At 45.2% G+C, this 25,982-nt stretch overlaps 1 protein-coding gene across 1 annotated transcript in view; it reads right to left on the bottom strand.

Moving 5' to 3' along the window:
• TRAF3IP1 (TRAF3 interacting protein 1) overlaps window positions 1-25,982 on the bottom strand; it is a 2,107,097-nt gene that overhangs the window by 1,669,170 nt on the left and 411,945 nt on the right. The window contains exon 3 of the mRNA XM_044075051.1: window positions 20,975-21,136. Within this exon, the coding sequence (XP_043930986.1) occupies window positions 20,975-21,136 (162 nt within the window). The remainder of the gene's footprint in view (window positions 1-20,974; window positions 21,137-25,982) is intronic.

Below are 25,982 nucleotides of genomic sequence, written 5' to 3'. Positions count from 1 at the left end.
CGCTGTCCTCGGTCGGCCCGAATATCAAAGTATAAGGCTGACGTCGGTCAGGGCGCATTTGACTGACATCAGGACGTCAGGGTACAAATGCGCATGACCGACGTCATATCCTCAGTCTTTTCTTGCCCCAGATGTCAGAAGACCCTAAAATAAAGGTCAAAACCAAAAGACAGCAAACAACCAACCAACCACCCTTGCACTAACTATATGTACAATATATACAATATACACAATATGTACAACCCAACCCACACAACCACCTCTAACTACAGAGGGAAGGAGGGAGGTAAATTGGACTGCAGCAATGTGGATCTTGAACATCTACATTTATGGTAGGTACAAAACTGTACTATGTTCTTCATCTCACATTGCTGCAGTCCTTACACTTGGGTAGAATCCCAAAGCAGAGGTAAGGGAGGATGGCTAACTACAAGGAAGCAGGAGCTGCCAAAATGCCCTGCAAAACAGCAGTGGCAAAACCAGCCCTGGACTTAGAGTAAAGTGGCAGGTGATAATGCCTAGAGAAAGTATGCACAGAACTCCAAGTAGCTGCCTCCAAAATATCCTTGGTTGCCACTCCCCTCAAAAAAGCTGTTGAAGTGGCAGTAGCTCTAGTGGAATGAGGCCTAATCCCAGCTGGAATCTCCTTGCCATGATGGGGATAACAGAAAGCAATGCAAAACCCAATCCACTTAGAAATAGTTTGTTTTGACACAGGCTTGCCCTGAGAACTCAAAGCAAAAGAAACAAACAACTGCTGAGACTGCCTGAACCCTTTAGTTCTGTCCAAATAATAACGCAACTGCCTGTGAACATCTAAAGTGTGCAAAATCTTTTCCCCTTTATTTTGGGGATTTGCATAAAAAGTAGGCAAATGAATAGTTTGGTTTAAAGCCACACTAGAAACCACCTTAGGCATAAAGGAAGGATTAGTGCGTAATGATACCCTATCCTTATGGAAAATCAAGAAAGGCTCCACCGCCATAAGGGCCTGTAATTCAGAAACCCTTCTTGCAGAGGTAATGGCCAACAAAAAAGCAGTCTTCCATGATAAATATTTCAACTCAGCAGTAGCTGCAGGCTCAAAAGGTTGTAGAGTGAGTTTCTCCAACACAAAATTGAGATCCCAAGCAGGAGCAGGAGCTTTTCGTGGGGGTCTTATATTCTTTGCCCCTCTAAGAAATTGCTTGAACAAAGGATGAGAAAACAATGGTGGGTCACAATCATAGTGAGCCGAAATTGCTGCAGCATGAACCTTAATAGAAGAGAAAGACAAACCTTTGTCCAGTAACTCAGTAAGATATTGAAGAGCCACACTCAAATTAGGCCCAGAAACATCAAAATCTTTTGCTGCACTCCAAAATAAAAATCTCTTCCATTTATCCGCGTACACTTTCCTTGTTCTAAGCCTCCTAGCTTCCAAAATAACATTCAAAACTTGCTGAGGAAGTGGAGGCCCACTATGGTTCAAAACAGAATATGCCAGGCTGTTAGGTGCAGAGAGTGAAGCTTGACATTGAGCAAATGGCTGTCCTCCTGTGACAACAGGTGTGGAATCGAAGGCAAAGGCCATGGAGGCTTCCGTACTAGACTTCTCAGTAATGGGTACCAGTGCTGTCGAGGCCAATCTGGAGCTATTAAAATCATCCTTGGCTTGTCCTGTCTGACCTTTAGAAGTACCTTTGGGAGGAGAGGCAGAGGTGGAAAGGCATACACATGAAGATTGCTCCAATTGAAAGAAAGAGCATCCACTCTCCAAGCTGTGGGATGAAACCTTTTGTGCAAAACTTTGGCAGCTGATGGTTTAGTGGAGAAGCGAACAGATCTATGTCTGGAGTTCCCCATGACACTGTCAATTTCTGAAACACATGAGGATCCAATTTCCACTTGTGGGGATCCATAATTCGTCTGCTCAACACATCTGCTAAGGAGTTCTGTGCTCCTGGCAGAAACCTTGCCTGAAGATTGAGCTGTAAACTGAGAGCAGTCTCCCACAAAATCATTGCTTGCCTGCATAGAGGATAAGAATCGTTCCCCTTGCTTGTTGATGTACCACATGACAGTTGTGTTGTCTGTTAGAATCAACACCTGTCCTGGAAGAAGTAATTCCTTGAAAGCTATTAATGCAAACTGGACTGCTAACATCTCCTTCATGTTGATATGTAGATGTTGTAGTCTGACAGGCCACTTGTTTTGTATCCACTTTCCATTTAGATGAGCTCCCAAGCTTTGTCTGAGGCATCTGTCGTTAAAATCTGACTCGCCTCTGGCCGGGTCAGAGAGAGTCCCTTGTTTAGGTGACATTCCTGAGCCCACCACAAAAATTCCTTCTGAATGCAAGGTATTATTTGAATGACAGTGTCCAGATCCTGGCAGTGCTGTGTCCATACATTTTTGAGATACCATTGTAGATTCCTCATATGCAGTTTGGCATTGGGAAGCACCAGAATACAAGATGCCATGAACCCTAAGGCTTGAAGGACTGTCCTTGCAGTCAGCCCGGACTGATGAGATAGTTGATGGAAGTAAAGGGATAGACTCTTTTGTTTGTCCGGGGTTAAAAAGGCCATCTGGGATGCTGTATTCAGTCTCACACCCAGAAAGCACATGTCTTGAGAGGGTACTAGACTGGACTTTATTTCGTTCACAGAATACCCTAGGCATCTTAGCACTGCTATCACATATACCAAATGATGAAGAAGCTCTTCCCTTTCTTGAGCCAGAATTAGGCAGTCGTCCAAATAAGGATAGATCTGTATTCCTTTTAGTCTGAAGAAAGCTATCACTGGAGCCAGAACTTTCGTGAACACTCTGGGTGCAGTAGATAAGCCAAAGGGCAATGCAGAGAACTGATAGTGAGAAGTCCCAGCTCGAAAACGCAGATACTTTCCGCAACTTAGTCTGATAGGAACATGAAGGTAAGCCTCCTTGAGATCCAAAGTTACCATCCAATGATCTTTGCCCAGCAGAGGTAAAAACTGCTGCAACGTCAACATTTTGAACTTGGGAATGTCCAGATAAGTGTTGAGGATAGATAAATCCAAAACTGGTCTCCACGTGTTCCCCTTCTTTGGTACTAGGAACAGGCGAGAATAAAATCCTAGGCCCACTTCTGGCAGAGGGACCGGCTGTATGGCCCCTAGTTGGAGCAACAGAGAAACCTGTTTGTGAGCCTCTATTCTTTGTTGAGGAGGAACGTCTGGCATGCCTTTGAAAGGAGGCAAGGTATGGAAATAAAACCTGTAGCCGTGGTGTATGATATCCAATACCCATCTGTCCTGGGTAATTAAACTCCAATTTTCTTTGAAAAGTGCCAACCTTCCTCCCAAAGGTGCTGCCAGACAAGCAGGCTCTGGCAGCTGAAAAGGTAGGTCATTGGGTCTGCTTATGAAAGGACTGACCCCTGCCCTCACCCGAAGCCTGTGCAGGAGAACTCCCTGTTCTAGGCCTGAAAGAGCCTTGAGCTCTGCCCTTACCACGTCTAGATCTACCCCTAGACTGGGAATCATAAGAAGGATACGTCCACCCTTTAGTAGGCCAATTTCTACTAAACTTTGGAGGCTGGACCTGCAAAAAATCTTTAACAGTCTGCATAGACTTAGCTTTGTCTTCCATTTTCTTTAAAACTGTCTCAACAGGAGGACCAAACAACACGTCAGATTGTAAAGGAGCATCTAAAATCCTTGTTTTAACATGAACAGACAAATTCTGATCCCTCAGCCAGGCGTGCCTGCGAAGAACTGACCCAGTGGCAGCCACCCTAGACGAGGCCTGTACAGCATCAAAACCACATTGCAAAGAATGCTTACCCACCTGTTCAGAAACATGCACTAAATCTTGCAACTCTTTAGAATCAATACCTACTGCCAGAGCATCAACTTTAGACTTCAATTGTGAAAGGAGATAGTTTTGGTATTTCAACATGTGAAACTGGCAATTCAGAGCCCTCATAGCAAGAGTGGAAGAAGTATAGACTTTCTTTCCCCATCTATCCAAGGCCCTAGCCTCCTTGTCTGCAGGAACCGGATTTTTAACAACAGAAGCCTTAACACCTTTAGGCCCCTGGCTAACAGTTTCTGGGTCTGCCCTAGGACTCTTAAAAAGATACTTATGAGCTTCAGGCACCCTGTAATACCTATCCGGCTTAACAGGAGCAGGAGGCAAAGAATCAGGATTAAGAGAAGCCTCTGTAAAAACATCTTCCACTACATCCAAAACAGGAGGTATAGCCAAAGGCCTATGCTGGGGTAAAAACAGAAATTCCCTAAGCCTTTTCCTGGAATCAGAGAAGTCCTGACCTTCCCACTTAAAATGCTCCCTCATGGAATGAAGAGTTTCTGAAAAAGAAAAATCCTCAGGAGGAGTAGCAGAAGGAGTAGAATCATCCACATCAGAATCAGAATAAGGAGAGTACTCCTGCAAGTCTTCAGCCGAAGACTCTGAAACATCTGAAGCCTGCTCAAAACCCCCTAGCTCAGGCTCCATCCTAGGCCTCTTATCAGGAGGGGGCACAGAACCCCTAATCAAAGTAATCAAATCTTCTGCCATTTTAAGCATATGCTTCTTGGGCACAGTACCTGAAGAGCTAGGGGTAACACCAACTGAAGCTAAACCTGGCCTGCCCCTGGGAGAAGCCTTTGAAAGAGAAGGAGAGGGCCTAGCCACCTTAGGAAGGGAGGGGAGTATAGTAACCTGAGAAGCCCCCTCAGCCTGACTTGTCTCCTGAGAGGCCACATCTTGCAATAATAAGGTCTCACCCTGGGAACACAAAGAAACCTCCGGTGGAGCCACCGGCTCCACCGACACCTCTAAAGAACCGGCGTCCGGTACAGACGGTTCTTCTAGCCTAGGTTTAACTGCCTTGTCCTTGCGCTTCTTCGAAGAAGCGGGCGTCGAAGCATCCGACGGCATTTTATAGTTGCACCGCTTCCCAAAGACTAACCTTGCACAATCCAACCTTCTCTTTATAGTGCGTTTATTAAATCTAGCACAAGAGCGACAGCCAACAACATCGTGCTCAGGCCCTAAGCAAGGAATACACAAAGTATGATAATCTCTATGCGGTATCGGTTTCCCACAAGAAATGCAATTATTGACTTTTTCTGACATCCGGTAAATGACTGAGGCAAGAAAAACTAAAATATTCCCCAACGGGGTACTTAGCCAACTTTGAACTCGGTCTGAAACTTCTAAATCGAACAATCTCAGAACGCCAACCGGCACTTGCAATGCTGCTTCTGCATCGGACCATGCGGCAAAAAAGACTGAGGATATGACGTCGGTCATGCGCATTTGTACCCTGACGTCCTGATGTCAGTCAAATGCGCCCTGACCGACGTCAGCCTTATACTTTGATATTCGGGCCGACCGAGGACAGCGGACTACCCAAGTGTAAGGACTGCAGCAATGTGAGATGAAGAACATCTCTTTTCGCTGAAGTGATGGCGACAAGGAATGCTGTTTTCCAGGAAAGATATTTAAGTTCGGCCGAGGCAGCTGGTTCAAAGGGAGGGGCAGTCAAGGCTTGAAGGACTAATGATAGATCCCAAGGGGGTACAGCTTCCTTGACAGGAGGCCTGAGCAGGAAGGTACCCTTGAGGAAGGCTTTACATCATTTTGCAGTCATCAAGGGACCTGACTCGTGTCCCACATGGTAATGAGAGATGGCTGCCAATTGAACCTTGACCGTAGAACAGCTAGCTCCCCGTTGAAAAAGTCCGGTGAGGAAATCCAAGACGGACGGCAACAAAGCCGTGAAGGGATCTATGTTATGGTGTTCCGCCCAGATGGAAAAACGCTTCCATTTACTGCGATAGACTTTTCTAGTGGAAGGTTTATTTGCTGCCACCAAGATGGCTTTAACTGGTGAAGAGATGCCGGGAGTCCTGACTAAAAGTGGAACTGGAGCAGCCAAGCTGTCAGCTTCAGGTTGTCCAGATTCGGGGTCGGTAGGCCTGAGGGATGGGATATTAGATCCAGAATGGGATCCAGAATCCAGGTAGGATTCACCACATGAGACCACAGGTAAGGGAACCAAGTTTGACGAGGCCAGAATGGGGCAATGAGGATCATTCTGCTCCCCAACTGAGAGGCTTTCTGTATTAGTTTCAGCATCAGGGGTAGAGGAGGATAGGCATAAAGTAGACCGGGAGGCCAAGCACGCACTACAGCGTCTCTCGAGGCTTCCCTGAGGGAGGGAATCAGAGCGAAGAAGCTGGAGCATTTCGTGTTTGAGGGAGTGGCAAAAAGATCGCAGCAGGGATGCCCCCATTCGGCAAAAATCCGCTTCGCTACCTGGGAATTGAGAGACCACTCATAAGGGGAAAGAATAGTGTGGCTGAGCCTGTCTGCCAGAATGCTGGATGGTCCCGGAATGTGCGTTGCGATAAGGAAGCGGTTGGTGGAGATCGCCCATTCCCACACCCTCATGGCCTCTCGACAGAGAGGGCAGGACCTAGTTCCCCCCTGTTTGTTGATGTACCAGACAACTGACATGTTGTCCATCTGTATCGCAATAGTTCCTACGAGGAGAAGGTTCTGAAGTGCTTGCAACGCCAACAGCACCGCCCTCATCTCCAGAACGTTGATATGCAAGGAGGTCTCTGTGTCGTTCCAAGTGCCTTGGACCATTCTGCCTGAGCAATGCCCCCCCCCCCACCCGAGGCGAGAGGCGTCTGTGGTCACCGTGACGAGGGGAGGTGGCGTGCAGAAGGGTCGTCCCATATGAAGGTCCGAGGACTGGAGCCACCATAAGAGGACCCTCCTGCAAGCCCTGCTGAGTGAGATGGGATGGCTGAGGGGGAAAAATTGAAAAGACTATTGGACTAAAAGGGTCCACTGTAGCACCCTCATATTCAGACGAGCGTATGGAAGAAGAGTTATTGCTGCTGCCATGGAGCCTAGAGCCCTCAGGACCAGTTCCGCCGGTGGGGCTTTTAATTGGAGGATGGCCCGCACATGAAGTCTCAGGTTTTGAAGTTGCTCTGAAGTAAGGAACGCTCGCAGGCTTTTCGTATCTATTTTGGCCCCTATGAAATCTATCACTTGTGTTGGAGCAAGGGAGTATTTGTCCAGGTTGATCATAATGCCTAGATGGGGAGCTAGCCGGAGAAGGTGATTTCTGGCTGCGCAGAGTAGATGCCTTGTTGGGGTGGACAGGAGCCAGTCGTCCAGGTATGGGAAGACCTGCATTCCCTGGAGTCTCAGGTGGGCTGCTATCACTGCTAACACTTTGGTAAACACCCTGGGGCTGTGGTGAGACCAAAGGGAAGGACCCTGAACTGATAGTGACTGGCTCCCAGCCGGAAGCGGAGAAACCTCCTGGATGGTCTGTCCATTAAAATGTGGTAGTACGCATCCTTGTGGTCTATTGAGCACATCCAGTTGCTCTCCCGCAAGAGGGGGAGAATGGATTGAAGGGTGACCATCCGGAATTTTTCTTTGGTTACTGACAGGTTCAAGAGTGTAAGGTCGAGAATCGGTCTCAAGTCCCCCGTCTTTTTTGGCACCAGAAAGAACCTGGAGTAAAACCCTAATCCGAGTTGATCTGGGGGGATGGGCTAGATGGCTCTTTTTTCTAGCAGCTGCTGAATTTCTGCAGCTGCCGCCTCCCTCTGATCGGGTGGTACATCAGGGAGGTTTTTGAGTCTAGGGACATGGTGCAGTGGAATTTTGTAACCTCTGGATATGATACGAAGCACCCAGCGATCTGACGTAATGGACTCCAAAGCCGCCAGGTGCTTCGAGAAGCACCCCCGACTGCCTCCAGAGTGGAGCAGTTGGGCAACCCCTCAGAGCTGCTGTGTGGGCCGATCAGAGAAGGTTTCTCTGGACCCAAAATTTCTTGGGGCCCCTCTGCCTCTAGGGTGGCATCCTCCCTGTCCTCCTCTGCCACGGAAGGACTGGTTGTCCGGAGCAGGATGGGAATGTTGCGATTTCTGGAACCACATCTTCTTCTGTCCCTTTGGTTCTTGGAGAAGGACCTCTGGGGAGCAGAGAAGTGGACTCCGATGGCAGACAACGTCTTCCTGTCCTTTTCGCTCTGGACAAGTGTCTCGCGAACGGTCTTACCAAACAAGGCAGAACCATCAAAGGGGGCATTCGCAAAGGACGCCTTGAAGGGCTCCGCGAAGTCACAATGTCTGAGCCAGGCCTGACGTCTCATGACTAGACCTGATCCGCTGGCTCTAGCGGCTCCCTTAGTGGCATGGGACAAAAGCCGCATAGAGGTATTTGAAACAGATCTTAGAGTGGCCATACAAGTGGAGTACAACTGCTTGTCCTCCGCCGACATGGACTCTGGGGGGGAAGCAGCGTATTCTTTGATAAGATCTCGCTGCATCCTGATGACATGTGCCATGTAGTTCAGGGACCTTACTGAGAAGGTCGCTGAACTAAATACCCACTTCCCGAGGCGATCCATCGAGCGGGACTCCTTGCTCGGTGGATGGACTGAGGGGCTCTCCTGAGCGAATTCCCTCTTTGTGGCTGCCGCCATCAACATGGCATCTATGGGGGGACCCTTGCTCCAATGGGATCGGTCTGTAGAGGGACTCAAAATTCTATCCGGGCATTTGGGGACTGGCTCCACAGTGTCCGGTTCCTTCCACGCCCTGGTGGTGATAAGGTCCACCAGGGGTCAGCTGGAGGGGACACCCAAGAGGTAGACGGGCCTACTTCGAATGCCTCCAGGAACACGGACTCATCGGAGGAAGCCTGGGGGCAGACCACCCCCCCCAATCCGGAGCATTTCCATGATGTCTCCAAAGGAGACATCCTTGGGGGGGTGACCTTGGGGAGCCTTCCCCTTCATCCAAGTCCGTGTCCTCTGTTAAGGACTCGAGGGAGTCCACGTGTCTCCTCTTACACTTATTTTTGCGAGGCACTTCCTCGGGGGGACTGTCCAAGGAGGTCTCACCAACAATATCCTGTTCCAGTGGAACAACCTGGGACATCGAAGCAGGCTGTCCCTGTGGCCGGGTGATGGAAGCCTGGCCCAGCAGAGAGGGAGTGCAGGGTGGAGCCGATGCAAGGACCGGGGGGTCCGGATGCTCTCAACAGAGCCCTCTCCACTACATCGAAGGCCGAAGGGGAGCCTCTCTCCCTGGAATCAGAAAGCCAGCTCCCACTCGGATCCGATGAAGGGATCGGAACCGGTGCCAAGGCCACCGGATCCGAAGGACCCGTGGGCTCCGACCTGGATGGAGCCGAAGGCACACTGAATCCCTCAAATCTGAAGCTCGGCCCACGGCTCCGAGAGGTCAGATTCGACGAAGGACCCGACAGACTCGAGGGCAGGATCGGATCCGAAGTATCCAGTACTGTTGGCACCGACCCACCCCCAGCTCCAACGCCGCCCGGCTCCGAGCGCTCCGAACCCGGGAAGCGGGTCAGAGAAAGAGCTATTGGGGCAAAAAAAGGTGTCGAGCTCCCCCCCAAAGGGGGGGGAGGCAAGAGCACTCCCATCTGCAGCTGGGCCTGGATGAACCTTCTCATCATCCAGTCCAAGTCTGCATCAGGAAGACTATAAGTAGATCTCGACGAGGCCACTGAGGCGGGCCGGGAATGCCGCCTCGATGACCTCGACGAAGATCGGGTCTCCTCCTCCTTGGGTCCCAGGGAAAAGCAAGGGGATCGGATCCGAGGAGGAGAGGACCTGGAAGCCATGGAGGGAGAAGCCCGCTTAGCTGGGGGGGCCGAAGTGGAGGCCTCGGCCCGCCGCTTGTGGTGCTTCTCCCTCCTTTTCTCCCTCCTGGCCTCCCTTTCCTCCGGCGTCTTAGTGGGAGTTTGAGTCCCGGCCGGGGGAAGGGGGCAGGAGTGGCTACCACCAAGGGCTGAGGAGGAGCCACGGGAGTACCGGAGGCCGAAGCTGGATCCGGAGGCAAACGTCCCGCCAGAACCAACTTCGACCTCCGCTTTTTCAGTGCCCTGGGGTTGAATGCTGCGCAAATGGAACACCCTGAGGACAGGTGTTCAACCCCAAGGCACCGAACACACCGAGTGTGGCCATCCGCTGGTGAAAGCTTATGGCCATACTCAATGCACTTAGAAAAAATGGGTTTTGGGGCCTCCGACATTAGAAAAAAAATGACTACACAAACACACCAGGCCCCAAAAACACAAGCAACACACACACACTCTACGAACCAGCGAGGGGAGGAAATACACTAAAAATGAATAAAATTAACAAAAGGGAATCCTAAACACACACACTATTTAAGAAATCAAAGATTTTCTTTATTAACAAGTTTTTTCTCAAGACTTATCTGAAAGTCGCCAGGAGCTCTGAAATCCAGCTGTCTCTTCTAAGAGCGGCAAACTAGATCTGAGGTCAATCAGGGTTGGCAGGGGATTATGGGTAAGGGGAGGAGCTAGGAGCTCGGATCCATAAGCTGTAAAATAAGTTGCCGGCTCGGATCCGAAGTCGGACCCAAGACCCAAAGCTTGCTGACAAATGAAGTCCCTACTTCAGATTGATTTCTTTCCTCTGGCTATTTTCATAATCTTCTTTTAAGAGTGTCAAGTCAAGCTGAATTCAATTTTTTTTTACACTCATAAATTTCCTATTTTAGTTTCTCTTTTTTTGGTGGTACTGTTTAATTTATTTTTGTTATAAATAGATGGGTTTGTATTATAGGCCTTAAAACCTTTCTTTAATGTTTTAAACCTTCAGTTAAATTCGATTTCCACCATAACAAATACTGGCTTGTTCCATAGGTACAAAAGGTTAGTTCAAGATATTAATTATATTTTCCTTGAAAATGACCCACCTACAATCCTTATTTTCCTGTGAATTAATTTTATCCTATTGTTTTTTTAATGTTTTCTATTAATTGTTTAGTCAGCTTATTTATATTGAATCTTAATTTGAACACTCTTCTAAATGAAAAACTTGTAATGGTGAACTAGATGTGTCTGATCATCACCATCATCATCATCAGTGCCCTTTTTCCCATATTCTACATGGTGTTGGGGAATCGTGTTAACTGTTGCCAGCTCTCTTGATTCAGTGCCACACTCCTACCTTCTTCAACACTCATGCCTGGCTGTCGCAGATCTTCTTTCACACAATCCAGCCACCTCTTTGCTGGACGTCTTTGATTCCTCTTACCTTCTTCCTGTCTGTCCCAAATCTTCCTCACCAGATTGTCTTCTGCTTTTCTGCATGTGTCCAAAGCACTGTAATCTGTTTTCTTTGATCTTTTCTGCAATTGGAACTACTTTGGCTTCTGCTCATATGTCCTCATTTCTTCGTCTGTCCCACAGTGTGCATCCTACCACCTTTCTAAGGCACTTCATTTCCAACACCTCTAGCTTCTTCAACTGTTCTGCCTTTACTGCCCAGGTTTCTGTACCATACAGTAGTACTGGTCACACCACTGATTTATACACCTTACTTTTCAACTTCTTTGGCATTCTTGTGTGAATGTGTCTGAATGCTCCCAAAAGTAGACTCATCTTCCAATTTTAATTAATCCTTCATTGTTATTTGCATAATACCCAATACATTACTACCATGTATCTCACCAACTATTTAAAATTATACAAGTTTTATCACATCCAAATTAAGATGAAAAACATGAAATAGCATAAGATTTTTTCCCATTTTATAGCTGGATAATTAAAGTCCCTCACAATTACAATGGGTTGTCCATCCAATATCGACTGAAGACAGTTTAAAAGTCATAATGATCTTCTATAGACAAACTTGGACTTTGTAAGCTAGAACAATTCTGAATGCACTTCAAGGGTTTACTTCATTCAGAATAGCACTTAATATTTTCCATAAAAACAGACAATGCATCTTTAATAAACAGGTTAATGAAATCCTTTGCCTTGTTTGCTGTAAATTATAAAAAAAATATTAAATTCCAGTAATTTGATGACCATATTAAAAAAAATATTAAATTCCAGTAATTTGATGACCATACTCAGTAATGACTATGGGATGCCGCGGTGGTACGGTGGTAGCATTGTTACCTCACAGCAAGAGGTTCTCCTGTTCGATTCTTGGCTGGGCTTGGGAGTGCCTTTTGTGTGGAGTCTGCATGTCCTCCCCACGTTTGGGTAGTGTTTGAAAGACATGCGTGCATAAATGGGCGTGCCTTCGTTGAAGGTTGGGTGTCGAGCTGGCACTACGGCGTTTCGTAAAAATCTACTGCCAATTAACAGCGGACCGGAGTTCCGCTGTGGCGACCCCTTACCGGTCAAAGCCGAAAGACAAACAACAACTCAGTAATGGCTACAATATGCTGTTTTACAGCCAAAATTTCAAGCTCTCCAACCTTGTTATTCAAATGGTGGGCATTGGCATAATAGCAGTCTACATAATAATGTGGGCTACTGTGTTCATAGGTAGGTACTAGGCTATATGTCCAAGGGCATTTATAAGCCTAGCCAGAGTGTGTCGGCTTTCGCCACCCCATTGATTAATTAACTGATCCTCTGTCAAGCAGAGCCAATGAAGTGATCTCAGGGTTGTATTTTCTGTTACCCATCCACTCATCAAGGTTTCTCTTGAAGAGTGTTAGTGAGGTGCTCTGCTTGATGTAATTTGGAATTTTGTTCCAAAGCATGAGGAGTCTCTGTGACAGGAATCTATCCCTCCAGCATGTTCTATTTATTGTTATGGCGAGGTTTAGCTCACTAGAGCGTGTAGCTCGCAGTGACTTGGATTTCTATAGTTGGAGCATGTCCATCAATTCTGAGTTGGACATAGCTTTGTAAGTGAAGCAGAGATAACCTCTGAGTAAGCGATATGCCACTGAGTACAGCCAGAGTTTTTTCAGTCGGGCTGCCTAGGACATATGCTTGAGTCCAGTAATCCTCTTGGTGAGGTACTTTTGTGGTCTTTCTAGCTGTTGGAAGTGTCTTATGAGGTACATCCCAAATGGGGCATTGTACTCTATGATGGGTCTAATTAGTTACGACTAGAGGGGCACTATAACCTCTTTATTTCTAGATGCGAACCCTTTAGTAATTAGATGGGCCACATAGAAGGATTTCCTAACTACTTTGGCAATATGATTGTCAAAGGAGAGATTACTATCTACCTGGGTCCCCTGATCTCTTATTACCTCTTCTGAATTAAGGGGGCTGCCAACTATGTGGTAATTTGTGGGTGTTTTGTTTTTCCCAAACAGGATGACTATGCATTTTTTGGCATTTAGCTTGAGGCCATCACTTTGACACCAGATGTCCATCTCAGTAAGGTCCTTTTGGAGGATGTCCGTGTCAGCTGGAGAGTCAGTTATGGCTCCCAGTTTGCAGTAATCGGCAAACTTGGCTAGCCATAGTCCTCCTGTGTTTGTCTGTACTTCTGAGAAGTATATGCTGAACAGTAGGAGTCCCAGGACCGAGCCTTGCGGGACACTACTTGTGACTGGTTTAGAGTCGGACCTGGAGCCCGCTAGTCTTACCGTGTGAGTTCTGTCTGTAAGCCAGTTGGCAACCCATCTCATGACGTAGGGGTTTATGTTCAGGCTGGTGAGTTTTTCTGTCATATCCAAGTGGGGAATGGTGTCAAAAGCCTTGGCGAAGTCAAGGTAGGCTGTGTGAACCACATTTCCCTCGTCTATGGCCTTGGTGACTGTCTCAAAGAAGTCAACTAGGTTTAGTAGGCATGATCTGCCCTTAACAAAGCCGAACAGGGTCGGGTCAAGTGTTTGGAGGTTCCCAATGTCTTTGCTAATGAGTTCCATGATGATGCGTTCCATAGCCTTGCAGACCAGGCTAATCAGGCTTATGGGGCGATAGTTACCAGGGTCAGTTGTGTCCCCTCCTTTGTGGAGAGGAATAACCATTGCTGTGTGCCATTCTATGGGCACGTAGCCTGTGGAGAGGCTGAGGATGAACAACGTGTTTAGGTGGGGGGTTAGCTCATTCTGTATTTCGTGCAAGACACAGCCTGGGACACCATCTGGTCCCACTGATGCTGTGTTTTTGGCTTTTGAAAGGGCTGTTTTCACCTGTGCGTCTGTGATTTTTGGGACACTACACTTTTCCGGTATTGTTGTGGGCCTTTTTGGAGGTGAGAGGGGGGGGGGTGAAGTTTGCACTGAATCTATCTGCCAGGATGTTGGCAATATCAGTAGGTTTAGTATATTTTGTGCTATTTTGCACTAGTTCAGTGCATATCTGTGAGTTTCCACTTAGATTCTTAACATAGCTAAAGAAGGCTTTGTGGTTATCTTTTGAATCCTTGGCTATTTTTCTTTCAACGTTAGCCTTGGATGATTTCATGAGGGACCTCAGTTTCTTACTGATACAGATCAGGGATGTCTTTCCTTCTTGTGATTTGCTTTTTTTCTGAATTAGTTCCCTCCTTCTATTGTATAGCCTGTTTATTACAGGGGTCCACCAAACTGGTTTCCTTCTCTTAGAGGAGTGAGTCTTGGTTTTAGTAGGGATGGCATGATCCATGCATCCTTGTAGGTGCTCATAGAGTGCATTTTTAAAAGTTTCTGCATCTTGGGCAGTGTTATCCTTTAGTGTGGGGGCTGTGAAACTTACCACCTCTGTCTTAAGTACGGTGAAGTTTGCTTTAGAAAAGTTTTTTACTGTGGTTTCCTTAGTTGGGGGTGGTGGTGGAGTGTGGACATCCAGGGAGATTAGTTTATGGTCTGATCTAACCAGTGACGGGTTGACCTCCGGTGTGGAACACCTGTCGTCCATGTTGGTGATGACCAGGTCCAATATGTTTTAACCTCTGGTAGGGTAGTTTATCAGCTGATCCAGGGCATTTGAGTTGATGAATTCCAGGAAGCGCTGGGCCTGGGAATTTGTACTCGAGTAGTTTTCCCAGTAAATGGTAGAATAATTGAAATCGTCCAATATCAGGGTGTTTGGTAGGACCTTCATGTTTTCCAGTGTCTCCAGAAAGGTGGAATGGTGGTACTGGGTCATGGAGGGTGATCTGTAGCAGACCACAATTTGCAATGCAGATTTGCCCGATGTTAGTTGCACATGGATGATCTCAGAGGTATCATGCTGCGCCACTAACCTGGAGGTGTAGGTATCCTTGATGAATATGGATACACCCCCTCCTTTTGTGTTTCGGTCCGTGTTCTGTGGCTGAAACGTGTGGTATGAGTTGTAGCCCGGTAGTACTGGGGTGCTCTCTGGAGCCTTGAAACAGGTTTCAGTTACTGCACAGATGTCAACGTTCTCCATACTGAGGAGTGCTTCAAGCGCGTGCATTTTGAGATTTAAACTCCTGGCACTGAGTAGCATAACCCTCCATTTTTTGTTAATTGTGCTGTTTATGGAGGTAGGTTTGACTTTTGAGCCTTACCTAAAAAAGGCACTATGGGGGCAGCAAGAGCCGTGGCCAGTACTCAAAAGCCTAGGGGTGACAGGTGCAAGCCATCTCTTGTGAAGCAACGTGGCTTGTCAAGCATGTCATCCCAGGCTGACAGACACTGGATCCCCTTTGAATGACACCAGAAGCTTAGCCAATTGTTGAAATTGATCATTTATTTTTATACTGAGGTATCATTCTTGGTGAGGGCAGGATGCTACTCAGGGTCAGGGTCATACCAGCCTGGGCTACATGATCAGAGAGCTCTTCCAAGTCTCTTTTCATGTAGTCCAGGGAGGTACGTCTCAGGTCATTCACACCAACATGAACAATGACGAGAGTTCTATTTGTACTTGTTCTGGAGTGACCTGAGTGCTTGTGTTATGTGGCGGATTCTGGCTCTCGACAGGCAGCTAACAGTAACCTTCTCCTTGTCCAGCCAAGTGAGTTGGACATCAGCGTGCCTGACTATAGAGTCACCTATTATTAGTGTGTTAGGTATGTTATTTTGCCTTAAGGACTGTGATTGTGTGGTACACTAATTTTGTGTTTTATGTGTTGTCTGGTTTGTGACAGGAAGTGCAGCCTGTTTGAGTGTCTGCTTTGGAGGTCTCTGATGCTTTTGCAGGTTTTTATTTAGAGCCTCTTAGTATGATTTTGTGTATTTATGTGTATTTTTTGCCAGTGCTGTTTTAGTATGTCTGTGTGCAGCTGGAGATGTGGTGCAAGTGTTAACCTTCTCCTTTTGACTGTCTGTTCTAGTCTTGGGTGGAGACAGCTTAGCTTCAAGTTTGGCTGTATAATTGCATCTCTCGCATATGTTGGTGTTTTGTGGTAGGAGGAGAGGGTTGTCTGTGTACATGAGGCAGTTGTACCATTGCCTCAGGATACCCAGATTCACCAGCTGGACTGGAGAGTGCACCTGAAGTTCCCCTTTGGTCATACCTGAATAGTAGGGTGAGCTGCATAGTCGCTTGGTTGTTGAGGGGTGAATAAAGAGCCTTGCCCTGCTGGGCAATCAGTGTCAGGGTATATTAGTGCTTGCTATTAGGTCTGAGCAAGTGCTTGGCTGTAAGATGCTTTTTGACTGCTTAGGTTGAGAGTTAGACTAGGTTCAAGGGAAAAACTGAAGAGGAGACTTAGTGGACCCAGGAATAATTCAACTGTAGCTAACCGGCACTGCCCGGTGCGCAAAACCATGCAAACATAGTTTTTATAGTAGGGAAATGAAAGAGATAGAAATTACCCCAAAATGGCCAATAAACTACTAACTTCTGGGCTGGAACCACTCCTCCAGGGACAGATAGGTAGCTCAAAGTTCCCCTCTCTCACAAGTGAACAGAGAAACATCCTTCTATCCAAGTAAGGTATGGGCAACTCAGAACTCTGAAATCAGCACTAGCCTGAAAACTGGGCTATACTAGCTTAGAAAGGCGGGAAACAAGGATTTTTTTTGTTTGTTTTTTTGAAAAGATAAGGCAAAAACAGTAAAAAAATACACTTAAAACAGCTTTAAATGACTACAAACGATCAGAAATGGCTATTGCACTTTAGTGTGTAGCCTACAACAGTTAAACAAATTGTTTAAACAAAAAACAACTTTTTGAAAGTGCAAGCAGTCAAATAAGTACAGTATGTGAAAAAAACAAGCTTTTAAATCACAATAAATGCTGCAAAATCTGCGTTTAGGTGGAAAACAGTTAAGTACAGCAAGAAAGTACAGAAAACTTATACTTAATCACTCCAACGTCTCTCTCCTAAGCTAGAAGGCTTGTATCAGTTTAAGGCTTTCTAGTGCTACCTACTAGGTTAGTTACAGGAAAGATGGGAGACAAGCGCAGATATGGTCTTCTAAACCAGAAAGTTGAAAGAGATGGACAAACTGTCCAAATGGTCAATAAACTACAATTTCTGGGCCAAGAACCTCTCCTCAAGTGGTAGACAGGCTACCTAGTGCTTATGACTCCCACTAATAAACTAGAAGGCTTTCCTCCAACACAGAAAGGCTTGCGGGGCTCAGAAACTTACCAACAGTCCTGGATACAGCAACTCTGTATCTGGACTAGACTAGTTACAGGAAAGGTGGGAAACAAGCACAAGTGCGGCCTTTAAACCAGAACGTTGAAAGACATGGAAAAAAAACTGCCCAAATGGCCAAAAGCTACAATTTCAGGGCCAGGAACCACTCGTCTTGTGGTAGATAGGCTACCTAATGCTTACCACTCCCACTGATAAGCTAGAAGGCTTGCATTCAACACAGAAAGGCTTGGGGGGCTCAGAAGCTTACAAAGAGTCCTGGAATACAGCAAATCTGTACCTGGACTAGACTAGTTGCAGGAAAGGCAGGGAACAAGTGCAAACATAGGCTTTTAAGCCAGCAAGTTGAAAGAGATGGAAAACTGCCCAAATGGCCAAATAAACTACAATTTCTGGGCCAAAACTCACTTTTCCCATAGAGGATGGGCTACCTTGAGCTTACCACTCCCACTGATAAGCTAGAAGGCCTTCCTCCAACACAGAAAGGCTTGGGGGCTCAGAAGCTTACTAACAATCTTGGATACAGTAACTCTGTAACCGGACTAGGCTAGTTATAGGAAAGGCGGGAAACAGGCACAAGTGCGGCTTTCAAACCAGAAAGTTGAAAGAGATGGAAAAAAAAATGCTCAAACATAGCTACAATTTCTGGGCCAGGGACCACTCCTCTTGTGGTAGATAGGCTACCTGATGCTTACCACTCCCACTGATTAGCTAGAAGGCTTCCCTCCAACACGGAAAGGCTTGGGGGGCTCAGAAGCTCACAAAGAGTCCTGGATACAGCAAATCAGTACATGGACTAGACTAGTAACAGGAAAAGCAGGAAGCAAGTGCAAACACAGGCTTTTAAATCAGAAAGTTGAAAGAGATGGAAAAGCTTCCCAAATGGCTAATAAACTATCATTTCGGGGCCAGAAACCACTCCCCCTGTGGTAGATAGGTTACCTAGTGCTTACCACTCCCACTGATAAGCTAGAAGGCTTCTCTCCAACAAAGAAGGGCTTGGGGGGCTCAGAAGCTTACCAACAATCCTGGATACAGCAAATCTGTACCTGGATTACACTAGTTATAGGAAAGGCGGGGACGAAATGCAAAATGGGCTTTTAACCAGAAAGTAGAAAGAGATGGAAAAACTGCCCAAACGGCCAATGAACTACAATTTCAGGGCCCAAACCCACTCTTCCCGTGGTAGATAGGCTACCTAGCGCTTACCATTCTCAATGATAAGCTAGAAGGCTTCCCTCCAACACAGAAAGGCTTGGGGGGGGCTCAGAAGCTTACCAACAATCCTGGATACAGCAAGTCTGTATCTGGACTTGACTAGTTACAGGAAAGGCAGGAAACAAGCTTAGAATTTTTTTGTTACAAAAAAGCAGCTAAAACAGCAGTAAATACAATTCAAATTGTAGTGCAGGCCAGCAAACCCGAGCGTGTAGCAACACTATGGCAAATACAGTTCAAATAAATGCAATTAAATTAATAAATGACTAAAAAACAAGTGCAGAAGGCAGTAAATTAGAAGGCTACTAACAAGCAGTAATAAGTGCAGAGTAAGAGCGACTGAACAGATAACAGCATGCAGAAGAGCAACTAAGACAGTTACAGTAAGAACAGATGAATAAGATATATATATATATATATATATATATATATATATATATATATATTTTTTTTTTTTTTTTTTTGAGGGAAGGAACAGAGCAGGATTAAGAGGCTACAGGGGTTGTCCTTCCCAAATGCTCTCTTTATACACAGTAGGAGTGCCTGAAATCAGAATATGATCTCACTGCACTCAGTTGAGTAAGCAAATGAGATGGGCCCAGAAGGAGTATCCAAATACAATCTACAAGAGGGGCGGGCAATTTCAAAGCCACCAACATTATTACCAAAACAAGAACACGGAGGATGGGTGGGGAACTAACTATACAGAGACAGCCACAACTTCAGTTGAGTTAATATTCAGTGAAAAACACAAATAAATAAATTAAATACAGTACTATATGCAAAAGAGCAGATAAAAGTGTACTTAAATTCACTTATACGTCCAGTTGATTTCAGGTAGATGTTAGCCGGCCAAAGCTCTGATATTAAGCAGAGGTAACTCAAAATGTACCACTTATATACAACAAGACAGGATGTCCGTGAGGAGCTGAAACTACCCCCACTGCTATCAATGGCTACACAGAAATTCTAAAAAGTACTCTGTAGAGAGACAGCCACAACTTCAGTTGAGTTAATATTCAGTGAAAAACACAAATAAATACATTAAATACAGTACTATATGCAAAAGAGCAGATAAACGTGTACTTAAATTCACTTATTCATCCAGCTGATTTCAGGAAGATGTTAGCCGGCCAAAGCTCTGATATTAAATGCTTATTTTTTCTTATCTTTATAAGGCCTAAAAGAATGTTATGCTTTTCTAAATATTTTGTCATAACCTTATTACCTTTTTGTATCAGATGAATTTGTTTTTTTGTAAGTAAGGTACCCTGATCAATTATTTCTTTCCAAATTCTTATAACATCAAAACCCTTGTCTCAAGCCTTGCTGTCATAGAAAATTATTACACAGTTTAGCTTTTGAGCACTGATAAGCATTAATACCTGGGTATGGATGTTAGTAACATCTATTTTGTTTTGTTTACAGATTTTTCTAAATCACCAATACTGCATTTTCCATATGTTTAATTGGAATTTCGGTAAGACCATTTGTACTAACCACTATTATCATCTTAATATAGGCTTCTGCTGAGCTTAACAATTTTAGAGCAAGTTTAGTTAAATTCACCAGCCTGGGGTATGTCATGTGACGCCACAATAATTTTCACTATGGGTACTCCAGCTTCCTCCCGCATTGCAAAGACACGCTGTAAATGAATTGGCATTCCTTTAAATTACCTGTAACCATGCATGTAATGTGTGGGAAATGTGTGTGTGTGTGTGTGTGTGTGTGTGTGTGTGTGTGTGTGTGTGTGTGTGTGTGTGTGTGTGTGTTTTCCTCCTTGCAGTGGATTGGCACCCTATTAAACATAAATTGCCCCACCTTGTTCTAAATGAGTGCTAGAATAGATACAGTCTCTCCTGTGACCCTGAAGAAATGATTAAGTGGTCAGTTAGAGAAATGAATGAATGTTTAGCACATACTTTTTTGGCCACAACACAATAGTCACAAACACCTGCTAATTAGTAGGTTGTCAGCAAATCCACAATATGACAACTGAAATGTCTCATCACACCAGGTGCTTTATATCTTTTAAAGGGAAGCAGAAGAGTGCTTACATTATTCCTGCATGTCTGTGCAGACTGTTCTTGTGGCAAAAGCAAACTCCAAGCCTTGACAGCAAAGGATCAAAGTGATGTTAAACTCAAGTCCTGTCAACATTTTCTATGTGGGACATAATGTTAAGCTGCAGTTTTTCAGGTAGGCTTACTCTTTAGAGTGTAAATTCAGCATGTCCTAATGGTTATTTTAATACATAGAAGAAATGTTGCAATAAGTGGCAGATGACATTTGTCTTCTACTAATTTACTGCTTCCTTTATTTACAATAAAACAGAAACAGGACTAAATGTATGATGTTACTAAGTGGTCTGCAAACATTACAGCAGAGAGTAAGAAAAAAAAAAGGAGTAAAATTTACCTTATTTAGGCAACACTTTGCAAGAGCTTGGAGTAGTTCATTAGTTTTCTCAGGTTCAAGGCCTGCTACCACACGTGCTGGCTTTACAGTTAGAGGGTCTCCTGATACCATTATTACAACATCAATTGCTTTCTGCAGGAAAGTTATTTTTGCATCTTTATCCTGAAAAAAATGAAACAAAAAAGTCTTAACAAAAACCCAAGGTTAGCTGTTCTCTACATGTTTAAAGAAAAAAAGTAACTCACAGCCATATGTCAAAATGGACCTGCTTTTGCACGCTTCAACTACTGCTGCATTATGAAGCAGACATGCTGATTTTATAAATTCATGAAAAGACAAATGTATATACTGAGAAATATAATGGTACAGGAAGGGATACAGGAAATCAGAAATAAAAAAAAAGATCAACAGTTGATATCAGAGCATAGGAAAAGAGAAAGAGATAGGGGAGTCATAAGTGAAAGACCTGCTCTGTTAGAGTTTTTAGCTGAATCTAGAACACAAGCTATTGTAAAAAAGTGAGATAATTACTAAGACATATAAAACATGGCATGATAACTACAAAAATCAATCAGAGAAGTTTGAAAAGATTGGGAAGGGACAATGGAAACAATTAACAAGGGAACAATGGAAAGACATAAATATGCTCCCACATGTGCAACAAAATCCGAAAGGTTTAAGATTTTTGCTTGGGAGTATTTGCATAGGCATTTGTACCCTGAGCAGACATTAAATAAATTTTCCTGAGGTAGACACCAAATATTGAAGGCATGGTGGGGAAGAAATTGACAACTGGAATGTATTGGGAATGTAATGAGATGGCATATTTCAAAAATTCCCTAAAGAATACTCTATTAGAAATATTTTTAAGCAAAAAATCTACTGCCAATCATTAAAGGACCAGAGTTCCGCTGTGGCGATGCCTGACCGGGAAAAGCTGAAAGACAAAAACAAACTTATGACATCGGCATTACATTGCTAACTGAATTCAGGGGAGCAAATGGCTGTATCTAAGAAAAAAAGAAGTTACGCACTCACCATAACGTTCTATACTTGTCCTTCATCTCGCCTTCCTTCTTGCTGGTTGGGTTCGGAACCAATCCTCGGATCCAACTCAGCCGTATACTATAGCTCAAGAGGTTTTTACTGGCTCAAGGCTTGCCCCCTATCCCAACATGCCTAGCGGTAGTTACCCAGATCTTGTTTATGATAACCCACCAGACTAAAAAGGTCCAAATTTTACTAAACTTACTTATGAGAAAAAGACCTGCATATGAGTGTGTAATCATCAGCAAAGAGAAAAGAAGGAAAGAACTAGGTCTAACCAACTGGTAAGCAAAAGGGAACTCAGCTAGTGTAGCCAAACAAAAGGGAAGAAAAACTCCTCTCGATCCTCCAGGATGGGGAAGGAGGGTGGGACACAAGAAGGAAGGTGGGATGAAGGACAACAAACATGGAACATTATGGTGAGTACATAACTTCTTGATGTGATGTTGTCCAGATCTCGCCTCCATTCTTGCTGGTTGGGACAGCATCTCCAGCACCTGTATCTTGGGTGGCTCACTGGAAAAGACTCTTCAGAACCGTGGAACAAAAGGATGCCCTGCTCTGGGAGGCCACATCTACTTTGTAATGAGAGAAAAAGGTATGAGGATTAGCCCATGTAGCTGCTGCACAGATTGAATCTAAAGGCAGTTTGGCTTGAAAAGCAATAGAAGTAACCAAGGCCCTAGTTGAGTGTCCTTTAATTTTTCCTGGAAGTTCTTTGTTCCACAAAGTGTAGACATGAATGATAGTGTCTGAAAGCCACTTTGATAAGGTCACTTTAGAGAGTGGACAATCTTTCTTGTTGTCTGCAAAGGATATAAACAATTGGTCAGATTTTTCTGAAATCCTTAGTCCTGTGTAAATAACTGTCTATGAACATCCAGTTGATGGAGTTTATAATCTGCCTTGTTGCCATAATTGGGAAAGAATATAGGAAGCTCTATAGACTGATTTAAATTGTGCTCTGAACAACCCTTGAGTAAAAAGGAGGGACTGGTTCTGACAGAAACTCTGTCTTTGTGGAAAATCAAGTATGGGGGATGAATAGATAAGACCTGTAACTCTGAAACCCTCCTAGCTGAAGTAATGGTGATTAAGAAAAATGTCTTCCATGTCAAAAATTTCAAAGGACAAGAAGCAGCTGGCTCAAGGGGGGGGGGGGGGGGGTGATGAGGGTGTCTAAAAATAGATTTAAATCCTGGGGGGGGGGTTCTCTTATTGGAGGTCTTAAGAGGGTAGTACCTCTTAGGAATGCTTTACATAGCCTGTGGGACATGATGATAGATCCCATTTCTCCTACAAGAAAATTAGAAATAGCAGCTAGCTGAACTCGATTAGTAGCTGCTGCTGCTCCTCATTCAAAGGTTTCAGTAAGGAAATCCAGAATCTTCAAAATGGGGGCAGTAAAAGGATCAATGTTGTTCTTTTTTTGCCCAACAAGAGAACTTCTTCCATTTACTAACAAAGTTTTCGTGTAGTGGGTTTATGGGATAAAATCAAAATGTGTTGAACTGCTGGGGAAACATCTGGGAGCCTGGCTAAGACCGCAAGTGGAGAAACCAAGCTGTCAGCTTGAGAGTATGGACGGAAGGGTAGAGAGCACCCGACTGATGCGTCAGGAGATCTGGAACTGGGGTCCAGTATCCAAGGCTCCCCTTGCAGATGAGGCCAGAGGAATGGGAACCAACTCTGTCAAGGCCAGTGAGGAGCAATGAGGATTAACTTGCAACCCAACAACTGTGCTTTCTGAAGAATCTTGGGGATCAGGGGGAATAGTGGGAAGGTATAAAGCAGTCCTGGGGGCCAATCATGAACCAGTGCATCCCTGGGTGACTGTCCCGTTGGTGGGACTAGGGCAAAGTAGCTGCTGCATTTGTTGTTGTGGGGAGTGGCAAATTGATCACAGCATGGCTGGCCCCATTTGCAAAAAATCAGCTCTGCAACTTCCTGTTTCAGGGACCACTTGTGATGCATCAGAATAGCCCTGCTGAGCTTGTCTGCTATCACATTTCCCAGTAATGTGCATTTCGACCAGAAAGCGTTGGGAAAACATCACCCAGTGCCATACTCGTAGAGCCTCTCGGCACAAGGGATAAGACCTGGTTCCTCCTTGTTTGATGATGTACCATACTACCAACATATTGTCTGTGTGAATTGCTATAGTCTCCATAGGTAGAGAGTCTTGAAGCGCTTGCAACGCCAGAATCACTACTCTCATCTCTAGGACATTGATGTGTAAGTGGTACCCGTGTTCTTGCCAATTCCCTTGAACAGTCTGTTCCATATAATGCCTCCCCACCCTATCTGGGAAGCATCCGTGATCACTGTGGTTACGGGTTGGAGGGTTAGAAACAATCTGCCCATTGATACCAGGGGGGAGTGAAGCCACCATGCTAAATTCTTCTTGCATGACTCTGTGATCCAAATCTGATGTGACATTGGTAAATCTTGGAATGACCACTGAGCCAACAGGAGCCACTGCAGAATTCTCATGTGGAACCATGCCATAGGGACCAAGGTAATCACTGCAGCCATCAAACCCAAGACCTTGAGGACAAATCTTGCTTGGATTCTCTTTCTTTTCATGAGGAATAAAACTTGATAATGAATGGGTAACACTCTTTCATGAGGCAATTTTGGTATCATTCCCATTCTGTCTAAATCTGCCCCATTAAATGTAATCTACTGACAACACAACAAGGCAGACTTTTCATACTTTATGGTGATGCCTAGTTGTGTACAGGTGTGAATGGTGGAGTCCCATGCCTCAGTCAGTTGATGCTTGGTGGTGGCAGTGAGGAGCCAGTCATCTAGATATGGAAACACCCAGAATCGTAGATGCCTCAGATGAGCTGTAACTACTGCCATACATTTGGTGAACACCCTGGGGGCTGTGGTGAGATCAAAGGGCAGAGCTCTGAACTGGTAATGACTGGCTCCCAGGCAGAAATGTAGGTACCTCCTGGACTGCCTATCCAATTTTATATGGTAGTACGCATCCTGGAGATCGATGGAGCACATCCAGTTGTCCTGATCCAAAAAGGGAAGAATGGACTGCAGTGTTACCATCCGGAACTTTGATTTCTTGACTGATTTTTGCTGAGATCCAAAATGGACCTCCAGTCCTCTGTCTTTTTTGGAACTAAAAAGAACCTTGAGTAAGTGCCGGATTCGATTTGGTCTGCGGGGACTTCTTGGATGGCTATTTTTTCTAGCAACCTTTGAACTTCTAGGTTTTCCTGACCCTGAAGACTGGGTGGAACATCTGGGATTGAGTGCTGATTTGTTGTAGGGGGTGGTTGGGAGAAAGAAATTTTGTAACCCCTGGATATTATTAACAGTGCCCATGTATCTTCCGTGATTGTTTGCCAGGCTTTTGGGTACTAGGATATTCTACCCCCAACTGCCTCCAGAGGTGGACAGTTGGGCTTCCTTTCAAGAGCGGTGGAAAGACCTGCCAGAAAAGGTATTTCCGTCGGCCTGATTCTGCAGAGCTCTCCCTGCTGTGGGATCGGTGTCTCCCATTATTATTTCCCCTTCTGCCCCTGGGGGAGAAATCTCCACATGTGTCAGGCGAAACTCCCTGGGATTTTCTGAACCACATCTTCCCGCTCTTCTGTCCCTTGGGGTAAGGTCTAGAGGGTGCGGAAAAATGTATTCCCATGGCAGAGAGAGTTTTTCCATTCCATTCACACCTGGTAAGAGTCTCTTTTACCTGAGGCCTGAACAGAGATGAGCTGTCAAAGGGGGCGTTGATAAAGGAGGACTTGAAGGGCTCCCCAAATTGACAAAGGCACATCCAGGAGTGTCTACACAAAGCAACTCCTGTACCTGCTTCATTACTCACTCCATCTGCTGTGTAAGAGATCAGCCGCATGGAGCAGTTAACTATAGATGTCAAGGTTGCAAGCTGTGAAGCCGCCTTGCTCGCAGCTCCTTCAGCTGTAGGATCATGCAGGGC

Source organism: Protopterus annectens, chromosome 6.part0 (assembly GCF_019279795.1).
Source record: "Protopterus annectens isolate FY-2018-M chromosome 6.part0, PAN1.0, whole genome shotgun sequence".
Lineage (NCBI taxonomy): Eukaryota > Metazoa > Chordata > Ceratodontiformes > Protopteridae > Protopterus > Protopterus annectens.
The sequence above is the reverse complement of the archived record's forward strand: the minus strand, read 5'-3'. Positions and strand labels throughout refer to the sequence as shown.